Source organism: Apteryx rowi, unplaced genomic scaffold (genome assembly GCF_003343035.1).
Source record: "Apteryx rowi isolate R43461 unplaced genomic scaffold, aptRow1 scaffold_975, whole genome shotgun sequence".
Classification (NCBI taxonomy): domain Eukaryota; kingdom Metazoa; phylum Chordata; class Aves; order Apterygiformes; family Apterygidae; genus Apteryx; species Apteryx rowi.
The window spans coordinates 87,307-105,695 of NW_020451288.1; the positions used below are offsets into that span (position 1 = coordinate 87,307).

Below are 18,389 nucleotides of genomic sequence, written 5' to 3' on the forward strand. Positions count from 1 at the left end.
ACCCTTGACCCCAGCCTTGACCCCTAGCCTCTGACCCCCTCCTCTCCTCAAATAGGGGCCCCAGCCGTGACCATGGGCCCAGCCGCAACCCCTGACCCCCGTGGCACAGAGTAGGCCCCAGCCTTGACACTGGGTCTTTGCCCAGTCTTGACCCTTGACCCCAGCGCTGACCCTCGACCCCTCACCTCTGACCCCTCCTTTCCCCAACTAGGGGCCCCAGCAGTGACTCCGGGCCTGGCCCTGACCCCTCACCCCCCACCCCTGGTGGCACAGAGCAGGCCCCAGCCTTGACACCAGGTCTTTGCCTACCCTTGACCCCTGCCCTGACCTTTGACCCCTGCCCTGACCCCCCCCACGGTGAGCCAGTGCTCTTAGATGCTCTGAAACTTAACAGATTAAAGCTGTTGCTCAATGGGTGTGCGAAACCAGTACGGTGGTATTTCAGGCAGCAGCTGCCTCCGTACAACAGGCTCCGACTGTATCAACCTGCCTCTGAAATCACAGAAAACTCCGGCTTTCGAGAGATCTCGCCGCCACGTCCGTGGATTCGCGCCGAATTACTCTCGGTGTTGACAGGCTACAGGGGCTACGAGCACGGCACCGCATGAGCAATAAAAACCTTGAGTCTCTGCCCCATTTTTTCTGTGGACATAAGCCGTAGAGCTTTCCGGAAGCTGTTAAAGATTAAAAGCCATTAGGAGAAGCACCAATGCCGKCTGCTAGACCTTCGGCTGCACCAGCATTAAGAAATACGGATCACCAGCGCTATTCTCATTTCCAGAAATGAAAAACAAGAAAAAACACCCTCCGATCCCGTTGTCTTATATCATTTTCTCAGCATTGACAGATAACTAGGTGCTAGAGAGAAGAGGGCGAGCGAGGACTTTCGCCGGCGCCGAATTCAACGCGCTTCGTCAAAGACGCAATAGAAATCCCGACGCCTTCCAGCACCCGCGACTCGGGGAGCCGCTAAAATCCTCGGAGGTGCGGAGCCACAGCTATCCCCGGCGCAAATAGCTTCCGCTTACAGCTCTCAACAGCTCGGGGAGGCTTTCCTACGAGCGTCACCGCTCGGTTTTGGAGACGGGTTGGACCACACGGGTCTCCGCTGGCCTGGCTTCACCTGCTGTTTGGAAATTTTCCCAATTAGAGATGCAAACCAGGAGGGTTTAAGAGTTGTGGGAACAGCGTGCGGCCATTTCAGCCGCGCGCCCTGATGGGAGACTCGCCAGATCCTGCAATTAAGCACCTTGAGAAAGGACTAAGCGCATACGGATTTCTAGCCTGGAAACATTCAAACTCCGAAACGTGCTCTGGGGGGGGACGTTTCCTTGGGAAAAATCCTCGATATGATACCGATTAAAGCCTTGCTCATGTGATTCTCATTCGAAACCAACGGAAGCAAACGCGCACGGATCTGCCGACAGCTTCACGTTCGGACTAACGAGTCAAACGAGCGCCGGCGTTATCGGGATGTCTATCCAACGCCACCAAAAGCCCTGCAAGACCTTCATCCCCGTTCCCGGTGACCGGCGAGTTATTAGATAGCTGCTCCGCCAAGCCGCAAGGCAGAGCGCGCTCCAAAATTCGCCTGGGAGAGGCGCTCCCCATCTCAGCCRCGCCGGAGAGCCGGGAAGAAAGCATGGTGCCGAGGCTGGGTCCGTCTTCAGGAAATCCCGCCGGGGAACAGAGCTGTGCACTGCTGCTTTCGAACCCCCCTCCGATGCCCYGCTTCGAAATTCCTGCACTCTTCTCCCGATCCTTCTTTTCAGGCCCCACGAACGTGCCCCTCTACAGGCAGGGGGAGGCAGGAGACTCCAGGCACGGAGGTCATCAGGCAGGATTGGGTGGCGCACGCGGCAAWTCTGGTTTTTGGGGGGTTTTATCCACGCAGCCCCTATTTCCTAAAGCCTGCTCCGCTCGCAATGAGAGCATGGGAGGAGCTGCCGGCACAAGGGATTATTTTTCCTTCAGGGAATACGAAGGGATAGCTGCAATAAGCAGCACTTATTTGGCACCRTTTTCCTTTTTCGGGTAAAACATTTACAGGGGAAAGTCAGCGCAGAATAATTTTAGCACTAGCCGACCCGCRTTAGCCGCTCCTGGCGGTTCGCTCCACCTCCGGGTCTGCCGTACGCGGCGTTATCCCTAGGGACGAGGGGCCAGGATAAGCCTGCGGGTCAACGGCACACGGAGATCGAGCCTGCTCCGCTCAGGACAGTCCTCGAGGGGGTTTAAGGTTTCGTGACCTCGAACAACCTGCAAAACGCAAATTAAGTTTATTGCCTGCATCCTGGAAAAGCACAGAGTGAACAAACTCCGTGCGTCCAGGCACTAAACATTTCCTACCCGAAGCGGTACACGCTGTACACACAAAAATGTGCGCTTGATTCAAGGATGTTGAGTCAGAACGGAAAAAACACCGCAATATTTAGCGCCTAAGGACCTGCGCGCGCTGCAGACGTCGCTTAAACGCTCCCAACGGCTCCACGGGCTTCAGCAATATTGCAAAACCAACGGCGGCTCCTCGCGGGCCAGCTGCTTCCCGAGATGGATTCGCTCCTCGGCATCGGGTCAGCCCCTTGTTCGAAGAGGGAGCGGAGTCCGGGCGGAGCGGCGGCGTGCAACCATCTGGCCCACGGCGTGTAGAAAGGTTGGCGGGACAGCGTGGAGGAGCATCCAAAAGCCCCATACGTCCGTTCATCAACCGGAAAGGCGTTGGCGGGATGGATAAACAGCACCTCCGCAACTGGAATGCGGGTTCCGCTCTCGGCTAGCGCTGGTCCACCGTCTGCTTCGGTAGTTGTCAGCTCCCATTTGAGTTGCTTCTGCTAAAGTTACATATTTTACTGTACTACTTCTGTCCTCCAGGACCATGAACTCAGTCAGGAGCACCTGGACTTCACGATTGCCCACACAAGCTAGAAGACCACGAATGGATCTCTCGGTCATATGCAAGTACATTTATTATCCGTGTACAATTTGGGATGCGTCTCATAACTGCTACCGGCCTCTCCGTCTCCTAAACAGCCCGGATGTTTTCTTTACATCAGCATACTCAGCAATAGCGGTTCGGAATTTAACGCCGGCAGGAACGGGAGAGCTGCTGCTGCTGCACGGACACGCAGGAGCAGCAGGGGACGGTGCCAGGAGGGATGCTTGTCTCCTGGGGCGAGAGAAGAGCCGAGGTGTTTCCCGTTCAAGCCTGGGCAACGCGATGGCCCGGCAGCACAAGAAGGAAAAGTTAATTGCTAATCGAGCTGCTCTTTCATGCCGACTGCAGATACGCAGCCCTGTCCCTCCCCGCCTTGCCGATACACAGGCTAAAAAAAACGGATAAAAGGGGGAAAAGTGCAGCAAGCAGCGCAGGACCCCACTTACTGCTCCCTGCTAGGAAAGGTCCTACAGAAAGACGCCCGGCGCTCCTGGAGCGAGCCATCGGGGCTCTTCCGTCTGCAAACTGAGCGCRATCGAGTCATAAGCGGCTCCTTTCCTGCCCTTAGCCGGGGCTGTTTGTCACGCGCGCACCCGGCTGCTCCTTTCCTACGGAGCAAAGGGATGAACGGGACGAGCTGCAGCGGTGCCGCTGCCCCAGCTTGCCGGGGAGGCGAAGAGTCTCCTCCCAAAGCAACGGATGGGGAAGCAGCGCGTCTAACGTGCATCCTACGCCCCTGGATCTTGAAATCAAGTTCTCAGCCAGCACAACAGTGGGTTAGAGGAGCGGAGACACCGGAAAGGGGGAAAGTAGAGGGGGGAGCGCAGGCTGCAAGTAGAAGGGAGATAGGAGACAGGGCACAACTATGTTCACTAGAGTATAAACCTTTTTCTCCCCCCCTTTTTCTTAAAAAATGGCTGGTTCTTGGAGATCTCACCGCTTAATACAGGGTTTCGAGCACCCTGATTAAAGTCACAGGCAGCCCGCCCAGGTTAGGAAGYCTCAGTGCTCTTAAGCAAACCTTAAATCGAGGTATTTCCTTATATCGCTTTCTGAAAGCCCATCTTGATTACGACGCCAGTCTTCGAATGCAGGAAAACGCAAGCAGAGCGCAGGCCGGTTCCTTCAGCAGCACTTAACAAAAGCCAAGTCCAATTGTTTTCATCAGGATGTGATGGCATCCGCACCTTACGGCTAATCAAATCTCGAGAGTTTCTGCGGAGAGAAAAGCAGGAAGAAGCCTGGAAATCACAGCAGAGCTCCACAGAGCAAGGAATAAAAGCCAGCAGCCATAAAAGGATGCCACGGAATCAAGCCTCTTGGCATAGCCTAGATGTAATCCGATAACGATGGCTAGCTGAATGTCCATCTGCCTTCACAGCCCCAAATTCCTTACGGCCTACCTTTCCGAGGCAGTTTGCTTTTCTTGCACTCCCCGTCTTGTCTTCTGCAGCCTTCGGTTACTCCTCTGGTCACCCTGAAGTGATGCTAACGGCTTCCAAGCTCAGCTACCGTCTCACCTTGAGGCGCCCAYTTCGTTCCCACGGTACGCAGCAGCACGTTAAGAGCATTCAGCATCAACTACGTCGCTCCAAGCCCTACCGCAAGCCGAAGGGGGGATTCGGAGACCGGCGTACCTTGCCAGACCGGCCTGATCCCGATTAAAACCACGCAAATGGTGGACGTTTGAGATGCCACCTGCAGCAAAGGGCTTCACCACTCAGGAACCTGCCCCCGGCCAGTCCGCAGTTCGGGACCTGAGCTTGACCTCTTTGGTTGCACAAAGTCCTCCCAGCACAGCGCAGTCTAAAGGCTCGCAGGAACTCRTCTCTTCCATCTCCTCCCAAGCCCGTATCCGACTCCATCGGCACACGCCTGAAGCATCCCAGCGGTCCCTGCCGCCGGGGATCCTCACTGGAGGAAAGGGTTTGAGCGCAGAAGCGGTCTCGGCACTTTGTCTTCACTCCGAAACTTCCAGCTCGCTCACTCCCCCACTCCGGGGAACTTCTCCTGTGCCAACAGTTTAYGCAAAGTTAGAGGAGGTGGAGGAAGCTCCCGTGACTCAGCGCTACGCGTGTGCATTGCCRTGCAAACAGCGTCCTCGTCTGGCAGGCATCAAGCCCTGCAAACCCCTCCGGCAGGAAAGCTTACGGCCGCTTCGCTGGAGTAAGCCCTGAAGCGTCACAGAAACAAACTTTCTACCTCTCCCTCAAGAACGAGTCCGTACTTCAGGTGATGCTTAACCGATGACAGCTTTAACTGTTAATTCGCAGGAGAGTAAATTAGCTTCGTCTACAGGGTGAAGAACYGCAGCGCTGAAGAAGGGAAAGCTGAGCTGAACCCCCCAAAAAATGAACCGCAGCGTGGAAATGCAGCATTCCTACGTCGGTCCTAAGCTTCCGCCTTTTACAAGCCTTTCCCAGGCCACTTGCTACTCACCTCCGCTTTCAGAAATTAAGGCGCAGGCATGGGTAAGCTCAAGGTAGTCCTTTATCTCCGCCCACCGAAACATTCACCTTTGAATGAAAGCATTTTACAAACAACACAACGTTGACACCACTTAGTTTTGCTCCGCGGTAAACGAAAGAGCGAAACATGGGGAGGAGCAGTACAGGCACATGGAAATTAGGCAGAACCTTACAGCGAACACTGCAGAAGTTAAAACCCCAGAACTGAACTCTGAATGTTTCCAGACAAACAGGCTAAGGGGACAAACCACATCTTTGTTAAATATATAAAAGTTTCACGGGGAAGAGGTGAGGTTTAATTTGCCAGATTGTGATGTAGCACTGGTTTGTACACATGCTCGAAAGGAAATTCTCCTAGTACAAAGCCATCTAAAAAAAAACAGAGACCGCACAAAACCTAGCTACTAAAAAATGAAGATTTGGTGYGTTTTAAAAAAAAAAAAAATCTATTTTCCAAAAATCACTTTACAGTAAAGGCTTCCGCTGCCTACGTGAGTTTAGTAGAATGATAACCCAAAACATGTGCTATGAAATTCACAGGTACAGTTATGTTAAAAAACAAAACAAAAACCAAAACATGGATGTCAGGTCTTATACACATCAACTTCCCCAGAGTTTACTCGGCCTCCTCATCCTCTTGTGCGGCAGCTGCTTCTTGGCTTTCTTCCTCTTCGCCTTCTACCAGCTGCTGCTCCTCTTCCTCGGGGAGAGATTCCTCTGCATCTTGCGAAGTCTGCTCCTCTGTGTCTTCTGCATCCAGCTCCACCGGTGTTTGTGCTTCTGGCTGTGCTTCTACCTCTGTCTCTGTCCCTGTCTCCTCTTGCTCCCCCTCATTTTCAGCTCCTTCCGCTTCTGGGTTCTCTTCACGATCCTTGTTTTCATCATCCAGGTTTTCTTCCTCTTGATTTTCTTCGTCATCCTTGTTTTCATCRGCCCCTTCAGCTGTACCTTCCTCCGCATTTCCACTGGCTCCCCCTTCTCCTTCCTCATGCTCCTCTTTTTCTTCTGGGTCATCTGTGAAGGGATTCTCACCCTGCAAGAGAAGACAAACATTTGGTCGCCGAGTCCGTCTCGAGTTGCTGCTAGCTTCACATCCTCGCGCTTGAGGAATTCACACTAGGGACATGCCAGCTACCYGCAAACCCTCTCAAGAAGTTTAGTTTCATCGCTACTCAGCGGGCCAGGACACAGCAGTACCAAACCCAGGAGTTCAACGGTCCTTTCGAATGCTGGCAACCGCAGGCCAAGCTCTGCCTACGTACGTGCGTCAAACACGGCAAATAATCAATCCAATTCTTGCCAACCCGCTCACGGTGGCCTCCTGCTTTGGCACCAAAAGCAGTCAAGTGAGCAGCTCTGGGAAGCGGATGCTGATATTAACAGCGACTGCTACAGCACAAGACAGGGGTCAGGGTCTCTAGCTAAACCTCCCTCCTTTAATCTGGAGGCTTTGTTCATCCTGCTCACTCAGGATTAGGAGTAACACGTGGGACAGGAGATGACGGATGAAGTCACCTGGCACTGTAGGGACTCGATGAYGAAAAACTCGACAGCAACCAGGAACCCAACGTGTTACTGAAACATTACAAGTTGCCTTGAGGTTCAGCTAACGACCACTGTAGTTAAGAGCACCTAGCGCTGCAACCCGCTCGACCCAACACCAAGCTGCTCTGCGGACACCTACCTTCAGGTAGCGCTCCAGTTTCTTACTGATTAATTTGTTGTTGAGAATACTTCTTGCAACTACTAGTGACGACTTCTTGGACTGCTCCATCATGGCCTATAYGGGAGTATGAAAGAAGCACACTTAGATACTTGTCCTGAATTAACTTACCAGTCCAGTAATTAGAGCCATGTGTCTCAACAGCTGAAGACAGGCTACAGTGGCACCTGCACAGAGCAYACTTAGGCACTCAGGTGAGTAGCAAGATATTTGAGAATTTAAGAAGTTCTTCACWTTTAAGAAGTCTGCAGTCTTCTACATGTTCTTGGATTCTATGCTGGATGTGCAAAGCTTTGGAGAGGTGAACAACAGCCCGRCAGGGGCACGTGGTTTGGTTTACCCAGTTCCACAAACGCGATTGTTTCATCTTTCAGTCTCTGGGCACTGAAATTTAAAGGCAGCTTGTAGGCTCTGATTGTGTTGACATGTAAGCCCCAAAGAACAGCTGAACGGTACCACAGATGGTAACACAGTCTGCTCAACGTTGCCACAGCAACATGTCAATAAGATCTAAACGCCAACACGTGTACTTTATAACCAAAAAGAGCTGCTGCCTCTAGGTGATTGAACAACAGACAGCCATCAGCTTGGATCACTCGACTGTAGTAAAGCTTATCTGTACATAGAAGATGATTTTGTTGCAAGAGGGAAAGCCAGACTATTAGGACACAGCTTTTGCAAGGAACAGCGCAAGAGACACGAGATTTTCGGATTGGGATGAGCGGTAGAGGCTTTGCTGAAGTCGCTCAAATCCTGCTGACCCCTTACTGGCCAGCTTCTGCACGGCTGAATCCTACAAAACCGCGGAAACGGGATTCCCATCGTAGGGAGAAGGTTGCGCGCGTTCGTTCAGCCAGGCAGAGCGCTGCCAGGCTGCGTACTCACCCTGCGGTTGTGGTTGTGGTCAAGGGACTTCAGGTGTTTCTGGATGATGCCGTACTGCATCGGGATGAAGAGGTCACAAGCAGCACAGTGAGCAGCCTCAACCTTCTTAATAAAATGCTCCATGCCAACATCTGAAAAGGAAGATAAGAGCGGCATTAACTGGAACGTAATTCAGGGAACCGCGCTGCGCTGCGGAGTTTAGCGCAGCCTGCGTTAACAACAAACTCATCTTCAACTCTTCCGCCTGCATCAAAAACGGTTTTCGCAGGGCGCAGGACAGGAGCCAAGGGAAACGCGCGTTATAGGCAGACAGGTTAACGCGACGCTGGTGGCCCAGATATAAGCCTGGCTGCGCGCTGCAAAGATGAGCAATTGCAAGCTGCAGCTGCATCAGCACTGCGGCTATGCAAAAAAAAAAAAAAGAAGGAAAAAAAAAAAGTCTCTTCAGTCAGCTAATCATCTAGGTAGCTTCGACAAAGCCGGGGAATAACCTGAAGCGGCTGACGGCGCACTCAAACATACGTGAGGTTTTCCCTCTTCAGCAACGCCCCAGCGGGTTCCTGCAGGCTCACCTCCTTCCGTTTATACCGTTCGCGCAGTGGAACTTTTTTTGACCAGGCAGCCATCACACATTACAAAAGAACCGTCTTCCTCGTACTGGGGTAGCAGCTCTTACCTTGCGTAAGATCTTGGTCCCTATAGATCTGTTGAATGACTGCGTTAATGTCTTCAATCGCTTTACGGCGCTCTTCGGTTTTCCTAGTTTTGTTAGCAACGTATTCCTGCGTGGCAGAAGATTTGTTGTGAACCTTTTTTTTCCCCCCGCTTCCACGCTCAGTGTGGACACACTAGAGAGATGCACCTGAAAGTCCTGCAAAGCCCCATGTGCATTTTATCACGGGAAACGCTGCCACTCCTTTGAGCGCTTAAGTCACCCGTCCCAGGCACAAAGTCTACGGCAGGCAAACAGTCTCTATTTCCTGCCATTACGACCAGTAAGACCACAGAGGTTAAGCAACCTTGGAAGGAAGAGGGCAGCTACAACAGAGCTGGAAGAGCAGCTCTGATGCTTCAGTACCCAACTTTACTCCACCTTTTCTAGTAGTTTCCCATCCAGTTATTTAGAGGGGCAGTTCAGGGGCTTTACAGCAGCTCCATAAATAAATGGAGAAATAAAAGTAAGAGAAAGGAGCTCTTAAATAAAAGTCTTATCAACTAAGACTGCACTGCAACAATCTAGAGGACAGAAACTTCGCCMAGACGCCCACCTGGAGGAAGTCAGCTGTTTGTTGAGGCAGTTTGGTCCCAACAAACTTGAAGTGTTCCTTATGGAATTTGCTCTCCAGGTGACTGTTCATCTCRTCGTCGTAGAAGGTCCGGTATTTGCATAACGAACACACAAACTGGATCCTGTCGAGACAGCTGGATGTGAACGGATGCGATTTTCAAACCAATCCATTCCAGCTCCCTGCTCTACAGGGTACCACTTTCCTGCTCACTAGATCTACTCCTTTGGTCTACAGTTAAGGGGTGACAGATAAACCACTACTCGGAGGTCTCCAACCCTTTAAGCAGTTGTGGGATACTTCCTAGAGACTTTCCCATCTTTATCTACCTCTTCTTTTAAGGATGGACAGATGCAAACGGACTTCCAAGACTAGCCTCCATGACAGCACATCAAACATTACAGTCAGGATTGACAGGAGAGCACAGCAACTCATCCAAGGAATAGACAGAGCAGCAGGACAACCGGGAACAAAAAGAAGGGCCCRGGCTGTGGCTACCATCGTCCTCCCAGAGGAGGAAGCATGCATCATCACTTAAAAAAAAGGGAGACATTACCTTTCTACCATGCGATCCCGATGCCTCTTCTTTTGCCGCTCTTGAGTTTTCTTGCCCGCCTGCAATTTGCGTTTGATTTGACTGATCTCTTCTTGAATTGTTAAAGCACCTAAGTGTTTAAAGCAGGTTGTATTTCAGGGCACTACTTGAGGCCACCACCTGATCAAAGAGAATTTCCCTAAACAAGTTTTAGTAGGCAGCCTGACCAACCCGCACAATCTAGAAACACCGCAGATTCAAGAAGCAACAGCAGAAGCTGCTCCCTTGCAGTGCCTCCCGCTGGCCAGTTAAAGATTCGCCTCTGATTTCTACGGCGGCGCCATCCATCCCTGGCTCAGCTTTCCAGAAAAAGCTGCGTTGGGACAACTAGGGGGGGGAAGATGGTGGGACCACAGGAGAAAAATGCATCGAATGTGGTTTCCCAGACCTTTCTTTTAATTTCTGTTTACTATTCTGGTTTTATAAGGTTCTAAGTTAATTAGTTACAGGCTTGATTTTAAGACGTGCCCACTCTGAGCTGCTCGGCCTCAAAATAAAAACCGGCAACGAATTAAGAAAGCTCGGATAAGGGGAACAAGTTTACACCGCCATTATTTTCAAGGCGGAGAAGCAGCTTCTCTGGCCGCCTGCCCCGGCACGCGTGCAGGCTCAAATTCACGCTCCCATCAGCGTGACGGGCAGCAACGACTCACTACATGTCGTGCAGGCTGGTCTCTTTGCAGCCCTTCTCTAAGGACCTTCTCCCTACCTGCTGCTCTAAGCTGTCCCGGGGTATCACAGCGTTTCGGCGACTAGCCCCGTGCTGTCYGAGCACTGTAACAGGCAGACGGGCCCAGCTGCACAACTTACCCCCAAAAATCAAGTCCGCGGCACAGCAGGCAAATGAATCTGGTTCCCTGAAGCCCCAGGCTAGTAGCTTCACCAAAGGGCCAACCTACCTTGACCAAGGGATCCAGCTCCTCCCTAGCAGGACTTTTACAGCCTTTCCTTATCCCTGAGCAGACACAAAGGACGGGATTCACCCGACTGAACGCAGACACTACGGYGGAGCTAGTCCCCATCCTCAGTCGGGGCAGATCTGACGGGTCTCATCCTGCGGAGCAGCTCAGTCGTGCCCCAGAAGGGCCTCGTCTTTCTCCACTGGCTACGGCAACGCGGCTCCCACCTGAGCCTCGCAAATACTTGCCGGCACCAGCCGAGAGCCTGGCCCAGTCCTGCCTGCGCTCGCTTGTAGTGTCCCACCTCCGATACCCAGCACAGCACCAGACCAGCGTCCCCAGGGGACTTTGGGGCATGCGCAGAAGCCAAAGTGCCCTTTGACATGGAGGTGTGGCAGCTAACTCAGGTCTCTGAGGCACAACAAGCCAGAAGAGGACAGCGAAGCCACAAGGCAAGTGGATTCGATAAGGATCGAGGAACCCTCGGTGTCAGATTTAACCGTTCGATCTCTTCTGGCCGTGTCAGAGCGCTCAACTGGAGGCGGGTTATGCTCCGTGCAGAGCTTCGGAGCGCGAACAAGCCCTCTGCTCTCTTTTCTGCGAGCTGTCACACGCAAGCACACCAACTCACCTTTCTCCGAATCTTTTCCTTCTTCATCTTCCCCCTCCTGAAACGCAACGGCGGTAAGTTAAGACCATCTAGAGTCATGCGCGAGCCTCTAGAAAACGAGCGCCTGGAGCTAGTTGGACATCTTCACCGGCATGCTGCTTCTCAACCCCTCCCCAGAGGCTCGTACTGCCGCACGGAAGAGCGGCGGTAGGAGCCATCTCCGGTGCCAACGTTGCCATCGGAACCAAACCCTCCAGCCGCCATATAGAGAGAGGCAACATAATCCCACGCTTCGGTTCCCTCCGTTGCGTCTTTCCGACGCGGCCATTTTGATTCGTTTTTCCTCGCCACTTAGAGCTCTTTGGACGTGGGTATCTTACAGTGTTTTTAAACGCTGTACAGTTTGGGTGCCTTGCAGTGACACCCGAATATTGCGCCTGACGGGTGTAGTCAGGAATCCCCCGTAATGTCCACRCTTCCCTCAACGGAATATTTTGCTGCCATCCACCCCCCCCCCGTTGAGGCTTTGCCTCCTGACTAGCTCCGGCACTGCTCCACCTCCAAGCAGAACTACAGCGTAGCCGTGAGAAAGCGCAAGTTTTCAGGAGTCACTTACACCTCTGGAGCCCTCTTTCTCCTCTTTTTCTCCCGATTCTCCTTCGGTTCCCTCCTCTGAAAGGAACAGCACAGTCAGCACAAGAAGGGCAGTAATCCGGCCGAGATCAACACTAGCAGATTTATCGCCGCGCCACGCTCGCCACAAAGCGAGACGACTCCGCCAGAAGTAACGACCGGCGGGTTTCTATCACCAGGGACGCGGTCGCGGAGCAGCCCCGCGCTTACCGTTGTCAGAATCCGAGTTATCGGAGCCGTCGGTTTTCGCCGCCTTGCTGTCAGGTTCATCCGAGCTGTTTGTTTGCTTTCGCTTCTTCGCGGTGGGGTCCTTTTTGATTTTCTTCTTCTGCAGCTGCGAGGGAAGAGGAAGGTTAATCCTCGCAATAGCGGCAGACGCCCCCCCTCCAGCCAGCAGCTGCTTGTTTGCGCGATTTCTAGACGCTCGTTTGCGCACACAGGTACATTTCTGATAGGCGAAGCTGGTCACACAAGACAGTATCACCACTTCTGCCCTATAAAATACCACATTGCACCACAGAAGACTGCAATATTTTCCTACCTTTAAAAAAAAAATAAGGGTTTTTTGRTTAAAACATCCCACATACGAATACCGCTCTGCAACCGAGCGTGGCCTCCTCGGTCTGCTTGGGAGAAAACATACCACGATGCCAAGCTAATAACGAACAGAACTACGTACTACCGCTTCCCAGCGCGTCCTTTGCAGCCGGACACGCGGGTCTGTTGGGAAACGCTGAGCGTCTATTCAAGCTAAACGGGTGCGAGGGTACTGCTCAAGCACTTACTTTAAAATCCGAGTCCCATATTTTCCAGTTCCTCCTCATTCGTTGTTTCATCATGCCTCCTCCGAAGCGCATGTTTCCAGAGAAACCTCGCATTCCCTGGAACATGTTGAGTTCGGGGATAATGTTGTGGGAGAAGAGGGACGGGAGCCTAGAGGAGCCGTGGGGGCCGAGGCCCCGGCCTCCCATCGACTGCGGCGGCTCGTTCCACTGTCCGCCCATGCGCCCGGAGTACGAAGACGCCATGGGTCTGTTATTGCGCCCGTCTCTGGCCCAGTTCTGACCCCGCTGGCCAAAGTTGTCCCGCGCTCGGTTCTGGTACTGGTCCCTGCGGTTCCCGTAGAAGTTGTCGTAGTGGCCTTCGTAAGCGTTGTCATTGTCGTGTTCGGCCTCGCCGTAATCGTAGCCGGATCTGTACAGATCACGGTCGTTCAGCGAAGACCTCGAGTCGTAGGACTCGTAGGAATCGTACCTGCAAGAGCGGCACAGCAAGCGATCGGGTCAGTGAGCGCATCGGGCACCGCGTTAGAGCCTGCCGAGAAACGGCAGCAGAGGTTAAGCAAACAAATCCCTCCAAAACAGAACCGTTTCTATTTTCTTTTTTTAAAAAAAAATCACTAGATGTTGCACTCAACATGGGAGTTTTTCCCCGATCGCGTGGGACGGGGGGGTCAGGACGGGGCACGGGCCAGCGAAAGGGCGCTTAGCGGCGACGGAGCTGCAAGGATTCGGTTCCACCTCCGCACACGGCAGAAGGACCGGAGATCTTCGGAGACGGGAAAACTAAAGATACACCTGCCGCCAGGGAGCCCCTCAAACCACGCATTTCTTGGAGAATTACCGCGATACGCCCCGTTTAATACGCCAGGGAGTCGCCAAGCTGAGCAAAAGCTCCTTCATCGGTTGAGACGCGCAGGGACACTGATCGTTTGAAAGCGTTCGCCCCCCTTTCCCAGGCATCCGCTTCAAACGGAGCGTTGGGAGAAGCTGAAGTGAAACGAAGACTTGGCCATGCGGCGAGTTCCACTTCCTCCCCAGCTCTGTCCAGAAATACTTCCAAGAACAGGGCGGTTTGGCCCTCATCTGCTTAAGGACTATCTTGGCGCTATCAAAGACTTACGGTCACAGACCCTGTTTTCCCACTCCTGCAGGCACAAGCGTCCTCTAAGAAACTTCTTTTGGGTAGAAAAGCCAACATAAATAAATGGTTGGGATGGTTTTTAATCAAGTTTTTCCTTTTTCCCTCCGGGGAAGAAGGCTGCGGAGGATTTTTATTTAGCCTTACGTTCCTCAGCAAGCGACTGCGGCACGTACTTTGCACCGGAAGAGTCGCGGGCTTCGCCACGGCGCTCTGCTTCGACCGCGGAGCCGAGCCGGGAAGAAACCCCGCACCCACCTCGGCGCTCAGCTTCGCGTTGCGCCAGAAGGCGATGCCGGAGCGCTGCGCCGTCCCCCGTCGGGCTTTCGGGTGAGGCCTCGAGAGCGAGGCAATAGGTAGGAAGCCAGCTGGGGAGAAGATGGCACCCCAAATCCAAGGTCGRAAGAAAATCACCCCAACTCAATACAGGAAGAATCATTCAGGCTACAAAGTCCGTCACCAAGGCAAAGGGACCGGTGTCCAGTTGCAAATAAGCCCGAGCAGCTGAGAGGTTGAGTAGCGCCTTTATTCTACTAGAAAACGGAGCTGACGTTCTCCAAATTATGTACTTTCTTTTGTGGCGGTTTTAATCATTTCCTGCGCGGAGCGGGAATTTTGGGGCTTCTTGCCTTTTCATAGAGGCAAAGCTGCTATTCCGCTCCCATCCGGCCCAGCGACGCCAACTATCAGTAGAAACGCACGTAGCGGGCAGCATCGCGCCCACGAGCGGCCAACCGCCAGCTCCGGGCCACCCGCGAGCTAAAGCGGCAGAGCCGGGAAGCCCCAAATTGGGTTCAAAGAGGCAGGAAGCCGGGGGAAGAGTTTAACAGCCCCTTTCTAGAAATACCGTGCGCTGAGCGCCGTTAAAATGAGCAACCCGCCAAAACAATTAGTAATAGTTTAATTAGTAGTAGAGACGTGCAGCTCTGCGGACGCTTTGCCGACTTGCTGCTCCGCACGCGCAGGAATGGAGGAGGAAACGGTCACATCGGTACGTTGCGCCCGACTAGTATTTATTCCTGAACTTTACTTTGGACAACGCACYGTGGTATTTTATTTGCCTAAGATTTAGGGGGGAAAAAAAGGACTAAATAGCTACCCTGCAGAAATACCAAGTCCTGGCTAAAAACTCACAGCGGAAGTTAATACGTAGGAAGTCTTTGGGGCTGTTTATTAGTACTGAAATATTAATAAAGATCAGCAAGGTGTAAACTGTGTTGTAGATCCAGACATTTACTATGACGCTGGCTACAAAAGAGGCGTTTAAGCGGCAGCAGTCAGTCTCTAAATCTAAACTAATAATTTAAACTCAGATCAAATACGAAGTAGCTCCTTATTTTCCTTAACGCTGCTCTGGAAGTCAAGTACATCAGCAAGCTCCCGAGAACAGGCAAAAACGATTCCTTATTACTGTTATTTTACCAAAGGCAGCCAAATAATTTCAGCCACGGATGGAAACACTGCGCTCTAAGTACTGAAGTTGGATTTTTTCGCAAGACATCGCTCAAGACACGGTGTAAATTCATACTGTACAGTTAAAGCGGAGGAAAAGRGGGCAGCTGAGCCGATTCCGGATGCTTAGCTGAGTCAGAATACAGGAAAAGGCCAAAAAACCAAGGCCGGCCAAGAAAAAACGAGTGGCAACGACTCCAGCATGGCCGTTACCGAGTCTCCTCGTGCTCCGCACTCACCTGTCTCCACCCGAGCCGTAGTGTCCTCCTTGCATCGTGTCCGTATCTAGGTGYGACACCATGTCTAAGCGCTGGTTCATTTTCGCTATAACGGCGTCGGCGTTGCCGCCACCGGAGGCGTCGGGGTTCATGTCAACGTCCGAGTTGGCCATTTCCCAGGAGTTGGAAGCTGCCATGCCGTATCCGTAACTGCCCGAGTTATCCTGACCGTATCCATAGCCRTAATTGTATCCCTCATAGCCTGGAATGAAAAAGAGCCGTTCTTATTTCCCRTTATAGGGCTTAGCGAACGTTCGGATGCGAATTCAGAGGCAAAAATCTCCCTGCCCCAAGCGGTYGTCACAGCAAGGGGAATTAAAACAAGCGCAAAGTTCTGTTTAAGCGACCTGCCAATTTTTAACTGTGGCGACCACAAAGGTTTAAGAGAACAATTTGCTTGTATAAATCCTATAAAACACAGCAAGGACCTATGGGTTTCTCTCTGCCAAAGCATACCCGCATCCAAACAAACCCTCGGACCGAATCTCCACCGCCCTTCTTACTGCAATAAAACTAAGGAGCTGGTCCCGTCACACGAGACTCATCAGCTAATCAGTCCTTTCCCACTCTGCCACAAAGATTAAACAGCTCCGGAAAATTTTAAGCGGTTTTTGAGTTTCAGGAGGCCGAGAAGCACCAATTCACTCCAACAAAACGGTTTTTAAAATAAGAGCAAGTTAGTTGCAGGGGCAGAATAGCGAGAGGCYGCGCAGCCTCCACGCCGCATCAGAGACACGGCCGGTTCGTCACCGACCTCGGCACGTCTCCCTGGGGCTCAGGAAACCCACGGGAGTTGGGAAGTGGAAGCTAATAAATCAATCCGACGGAAAATTACTCGAGTTTTTAATGTACTTGCCTCGGTTCGTCCCAGAGTTCCAGTCTCCGTAACCTAGAAAGAGACCAAAAAAAAAAAAAAAAAAAAAAAAAAAAGCAGTCAGAGCCGAGTTTAGCGCAATCCCAACGTTTGCGGCTGAAGAGAGTCCTCTGCTACCCAGCATCCGAAGTCAGCAACACCCTCTGCAGTCCAAGAGGGTCACGCCAAACAGTCGGACAGAACAGGCCGTAACGTCGCCCCAGCAATGACAAGCAGGACGCGCGGCCAGAAGAGCGACATCCTTGCCCGGCTCGTGCAAAAAAACCCCCCCCCAGCATTTTATTTCATGAAGTTCCTGGCATCGATGGCCGCAAACAGCCATCCAGGGGGAGAACGATTTCCGCACTTGCGGGAAAAGCAGTGGGAAGCGCAACCGTTTCGCCAGGGATCCGAGCTCTAGACAAACGCACAGCTTGACCTTGGCCAGGAAAGAAGGAATCGCCGGAGACTTGACGTGCCGCAATCCAGCCGYTGACTGACACATGGCCTCCGCTTCGCGTCCCCCCACCGGGCGCTTTTTGTCACGCGAATCCCTCCGAGCCCCCACCCATGACTGAACGCGCGTCCGYGATCGCTTCCGAAGTACGTTTGTCTCCTGTAACTTTCAGCGACGGCTCCCGAAGTGCTTCAGAAAACGCTAGGCACTTTTTGGGGCGCTCAAAATGCACACGCCCTCCTCTTTCGGTGTCGCCGCTACCCGCACCAGTTCCGGCACTGAGCGCTTTGCCAGTGCGGGTAACACGTCCAGGAAGGTGCAGGAGATCTCGCATCCCTCGGAAGCAAAACTGCTCCAGAGGGGCTGGAACTCATTGAGAAAGTTTTAAGCTGTTCCCTTCACACACCAGCCTGGAATCTCCTGGAGTTGACATTCAGCTGCCCTTTGAGGCCAAAAATTTCCTGGAACGATTCGGAGACTGGGCCGGAAAGACGAGATCTCGGTGCATCCACACCTGCGTGGGGCCGCGGACAAGGCATTCCCGTCCCGCGTTCTCTGTGACTCGGGGACGCTTCAGTTGGAGTCTAGGCGCTGCCACCCCGACGTTCGTTTGGGAACGAGTCCCGCGAACCGGGGCACCGGAGTGCATCGTTTCCGCTCCTATGAATCCAAACACGCGCTACCGCCCTTCGGGAAAGTGATTTAGCTTTGCAGATATTCATGGCTATTTTTTTCCGCCCCCTTTCCAAAACGAAAACTCCCCTTGTCGGAAGGCGGCTCTTTTTCTTCACCTTCGCAGTTAGGCGTGTCGGGCTCCGGCGAAAGCCGCTCGGAGGAGAAACGGAGCCGATAGGAAACGCGGCAGGGAGCACCTTCCCTACGGACGCTACTACTTATCGCTCCACAGGTGAGCCTGGACGCTGCTCCGAGAGCCAGCGGAAAAGAACGAATGAGGGTGTACAAAATAAGAGGAGAAGCGGCAGACCCACCGCGAACTTGAATTAAGTCGGAAAGGAGCGTTACGGACGCAACCCGCTCGCTCGCGCAAAGCTCCCCTCGACCAGAGGCAGCTGGATTAAAAAAATCGATAAATCGGGGAGAAGCTAATTAAGCCAAACGACGGCGATGCCACATTTTTGGAGCAGCAGGGGAGCATCGCTCGGCACCGGAGCTTCTCCGTGGAGCTCCCGGCGCCGCTGGGGTCGTTCGGGGCTGGCAAAGGTCGCGGYGCCGCTCGGCCTCGGGGTGCGCCTGGTTTCCTGGGATCGCTTGGGACAAGGTGAGGGGCTTTTTGGGTGGATTTTTAGGGGTTCTGGGCCAACGCTTGGGAAAGGCTCACGGCTAAGGAAAGGTGAAGTGTCAGTGTCGGGGCGCAGCGGGTTTTAGGGCAGCTCC

At 52.9% G+C, this 18,389-nt stretch overlaps 1 protein-coding gene across 3 annotated transcripts in view; it reads right to left on the bottom strand.

The window, feature by feature from the left end:
* Positions 1–5,407: 5,407 nt before the first annotated feature.
* AKAP8L (A-kinase anchoring protein 8 like) overlaps positions 5,408–18,389 on the bottom strand; it is a 13,668-nt gene continuing 686 nt past the window's right edge. The window contains exons 1-13 of one of the 3 annotated variants that reach the window (XM_026054942.1): positions 17,401–18,012; positions 16,541–16,573; positions 15,646–15,886; positions 12,820–13,288; positions 12,245–12,368; positions 12,018–12,073; positions 11,423–11,459; positions 9,854–9,962; positions 9,280–9,433; positions 8,688–8,793; positions 8,012–8,142; positions 7,088–7,183; positions 5,408–6,436 (exon numbers count right to left, since the gene is read on the bottom strand). In XM_026054942.1, the coding sequence (XP_025910727.1) occupies positions 6,020–6,436; positions 7,088–7,183; positions 8,012–8,142; positions 8,688–8,793; positions 9,280–9,433; positions 9,854–9,962; positions 11,423–11,459; positions 12,018–12,073; positions 12,245–12,368; positions 12,820–13,288; positions 15,646–15,886; positions 16,541–16,573; positions 17,401–17,533 (2,106 nt within the window). In that variant the 5' untranslated portion in view covers positions 17,534–18,012 and the 3' untranslated portion in view covers positions 5,408–6,019. Of the gene's footprint in view, positions 6,437–7,087; positions 7,184–8,011; positions 8,143–8,687; positions 8,794–9,279; positions 9,434–9,853; positions 9,963–11,422; positions 11,460–12,017; positions 12,074–12,244; positions 12,369–12,819; positions 13,289–15,645; positions 15,887–16,540; positions 16,574–17,400; positions 18,013–18,389 lie in introns of those variants that run through there. The other 2 variants (XM_026054943.1, XM_026054944.1) reach the window with 2 other exon arrangements.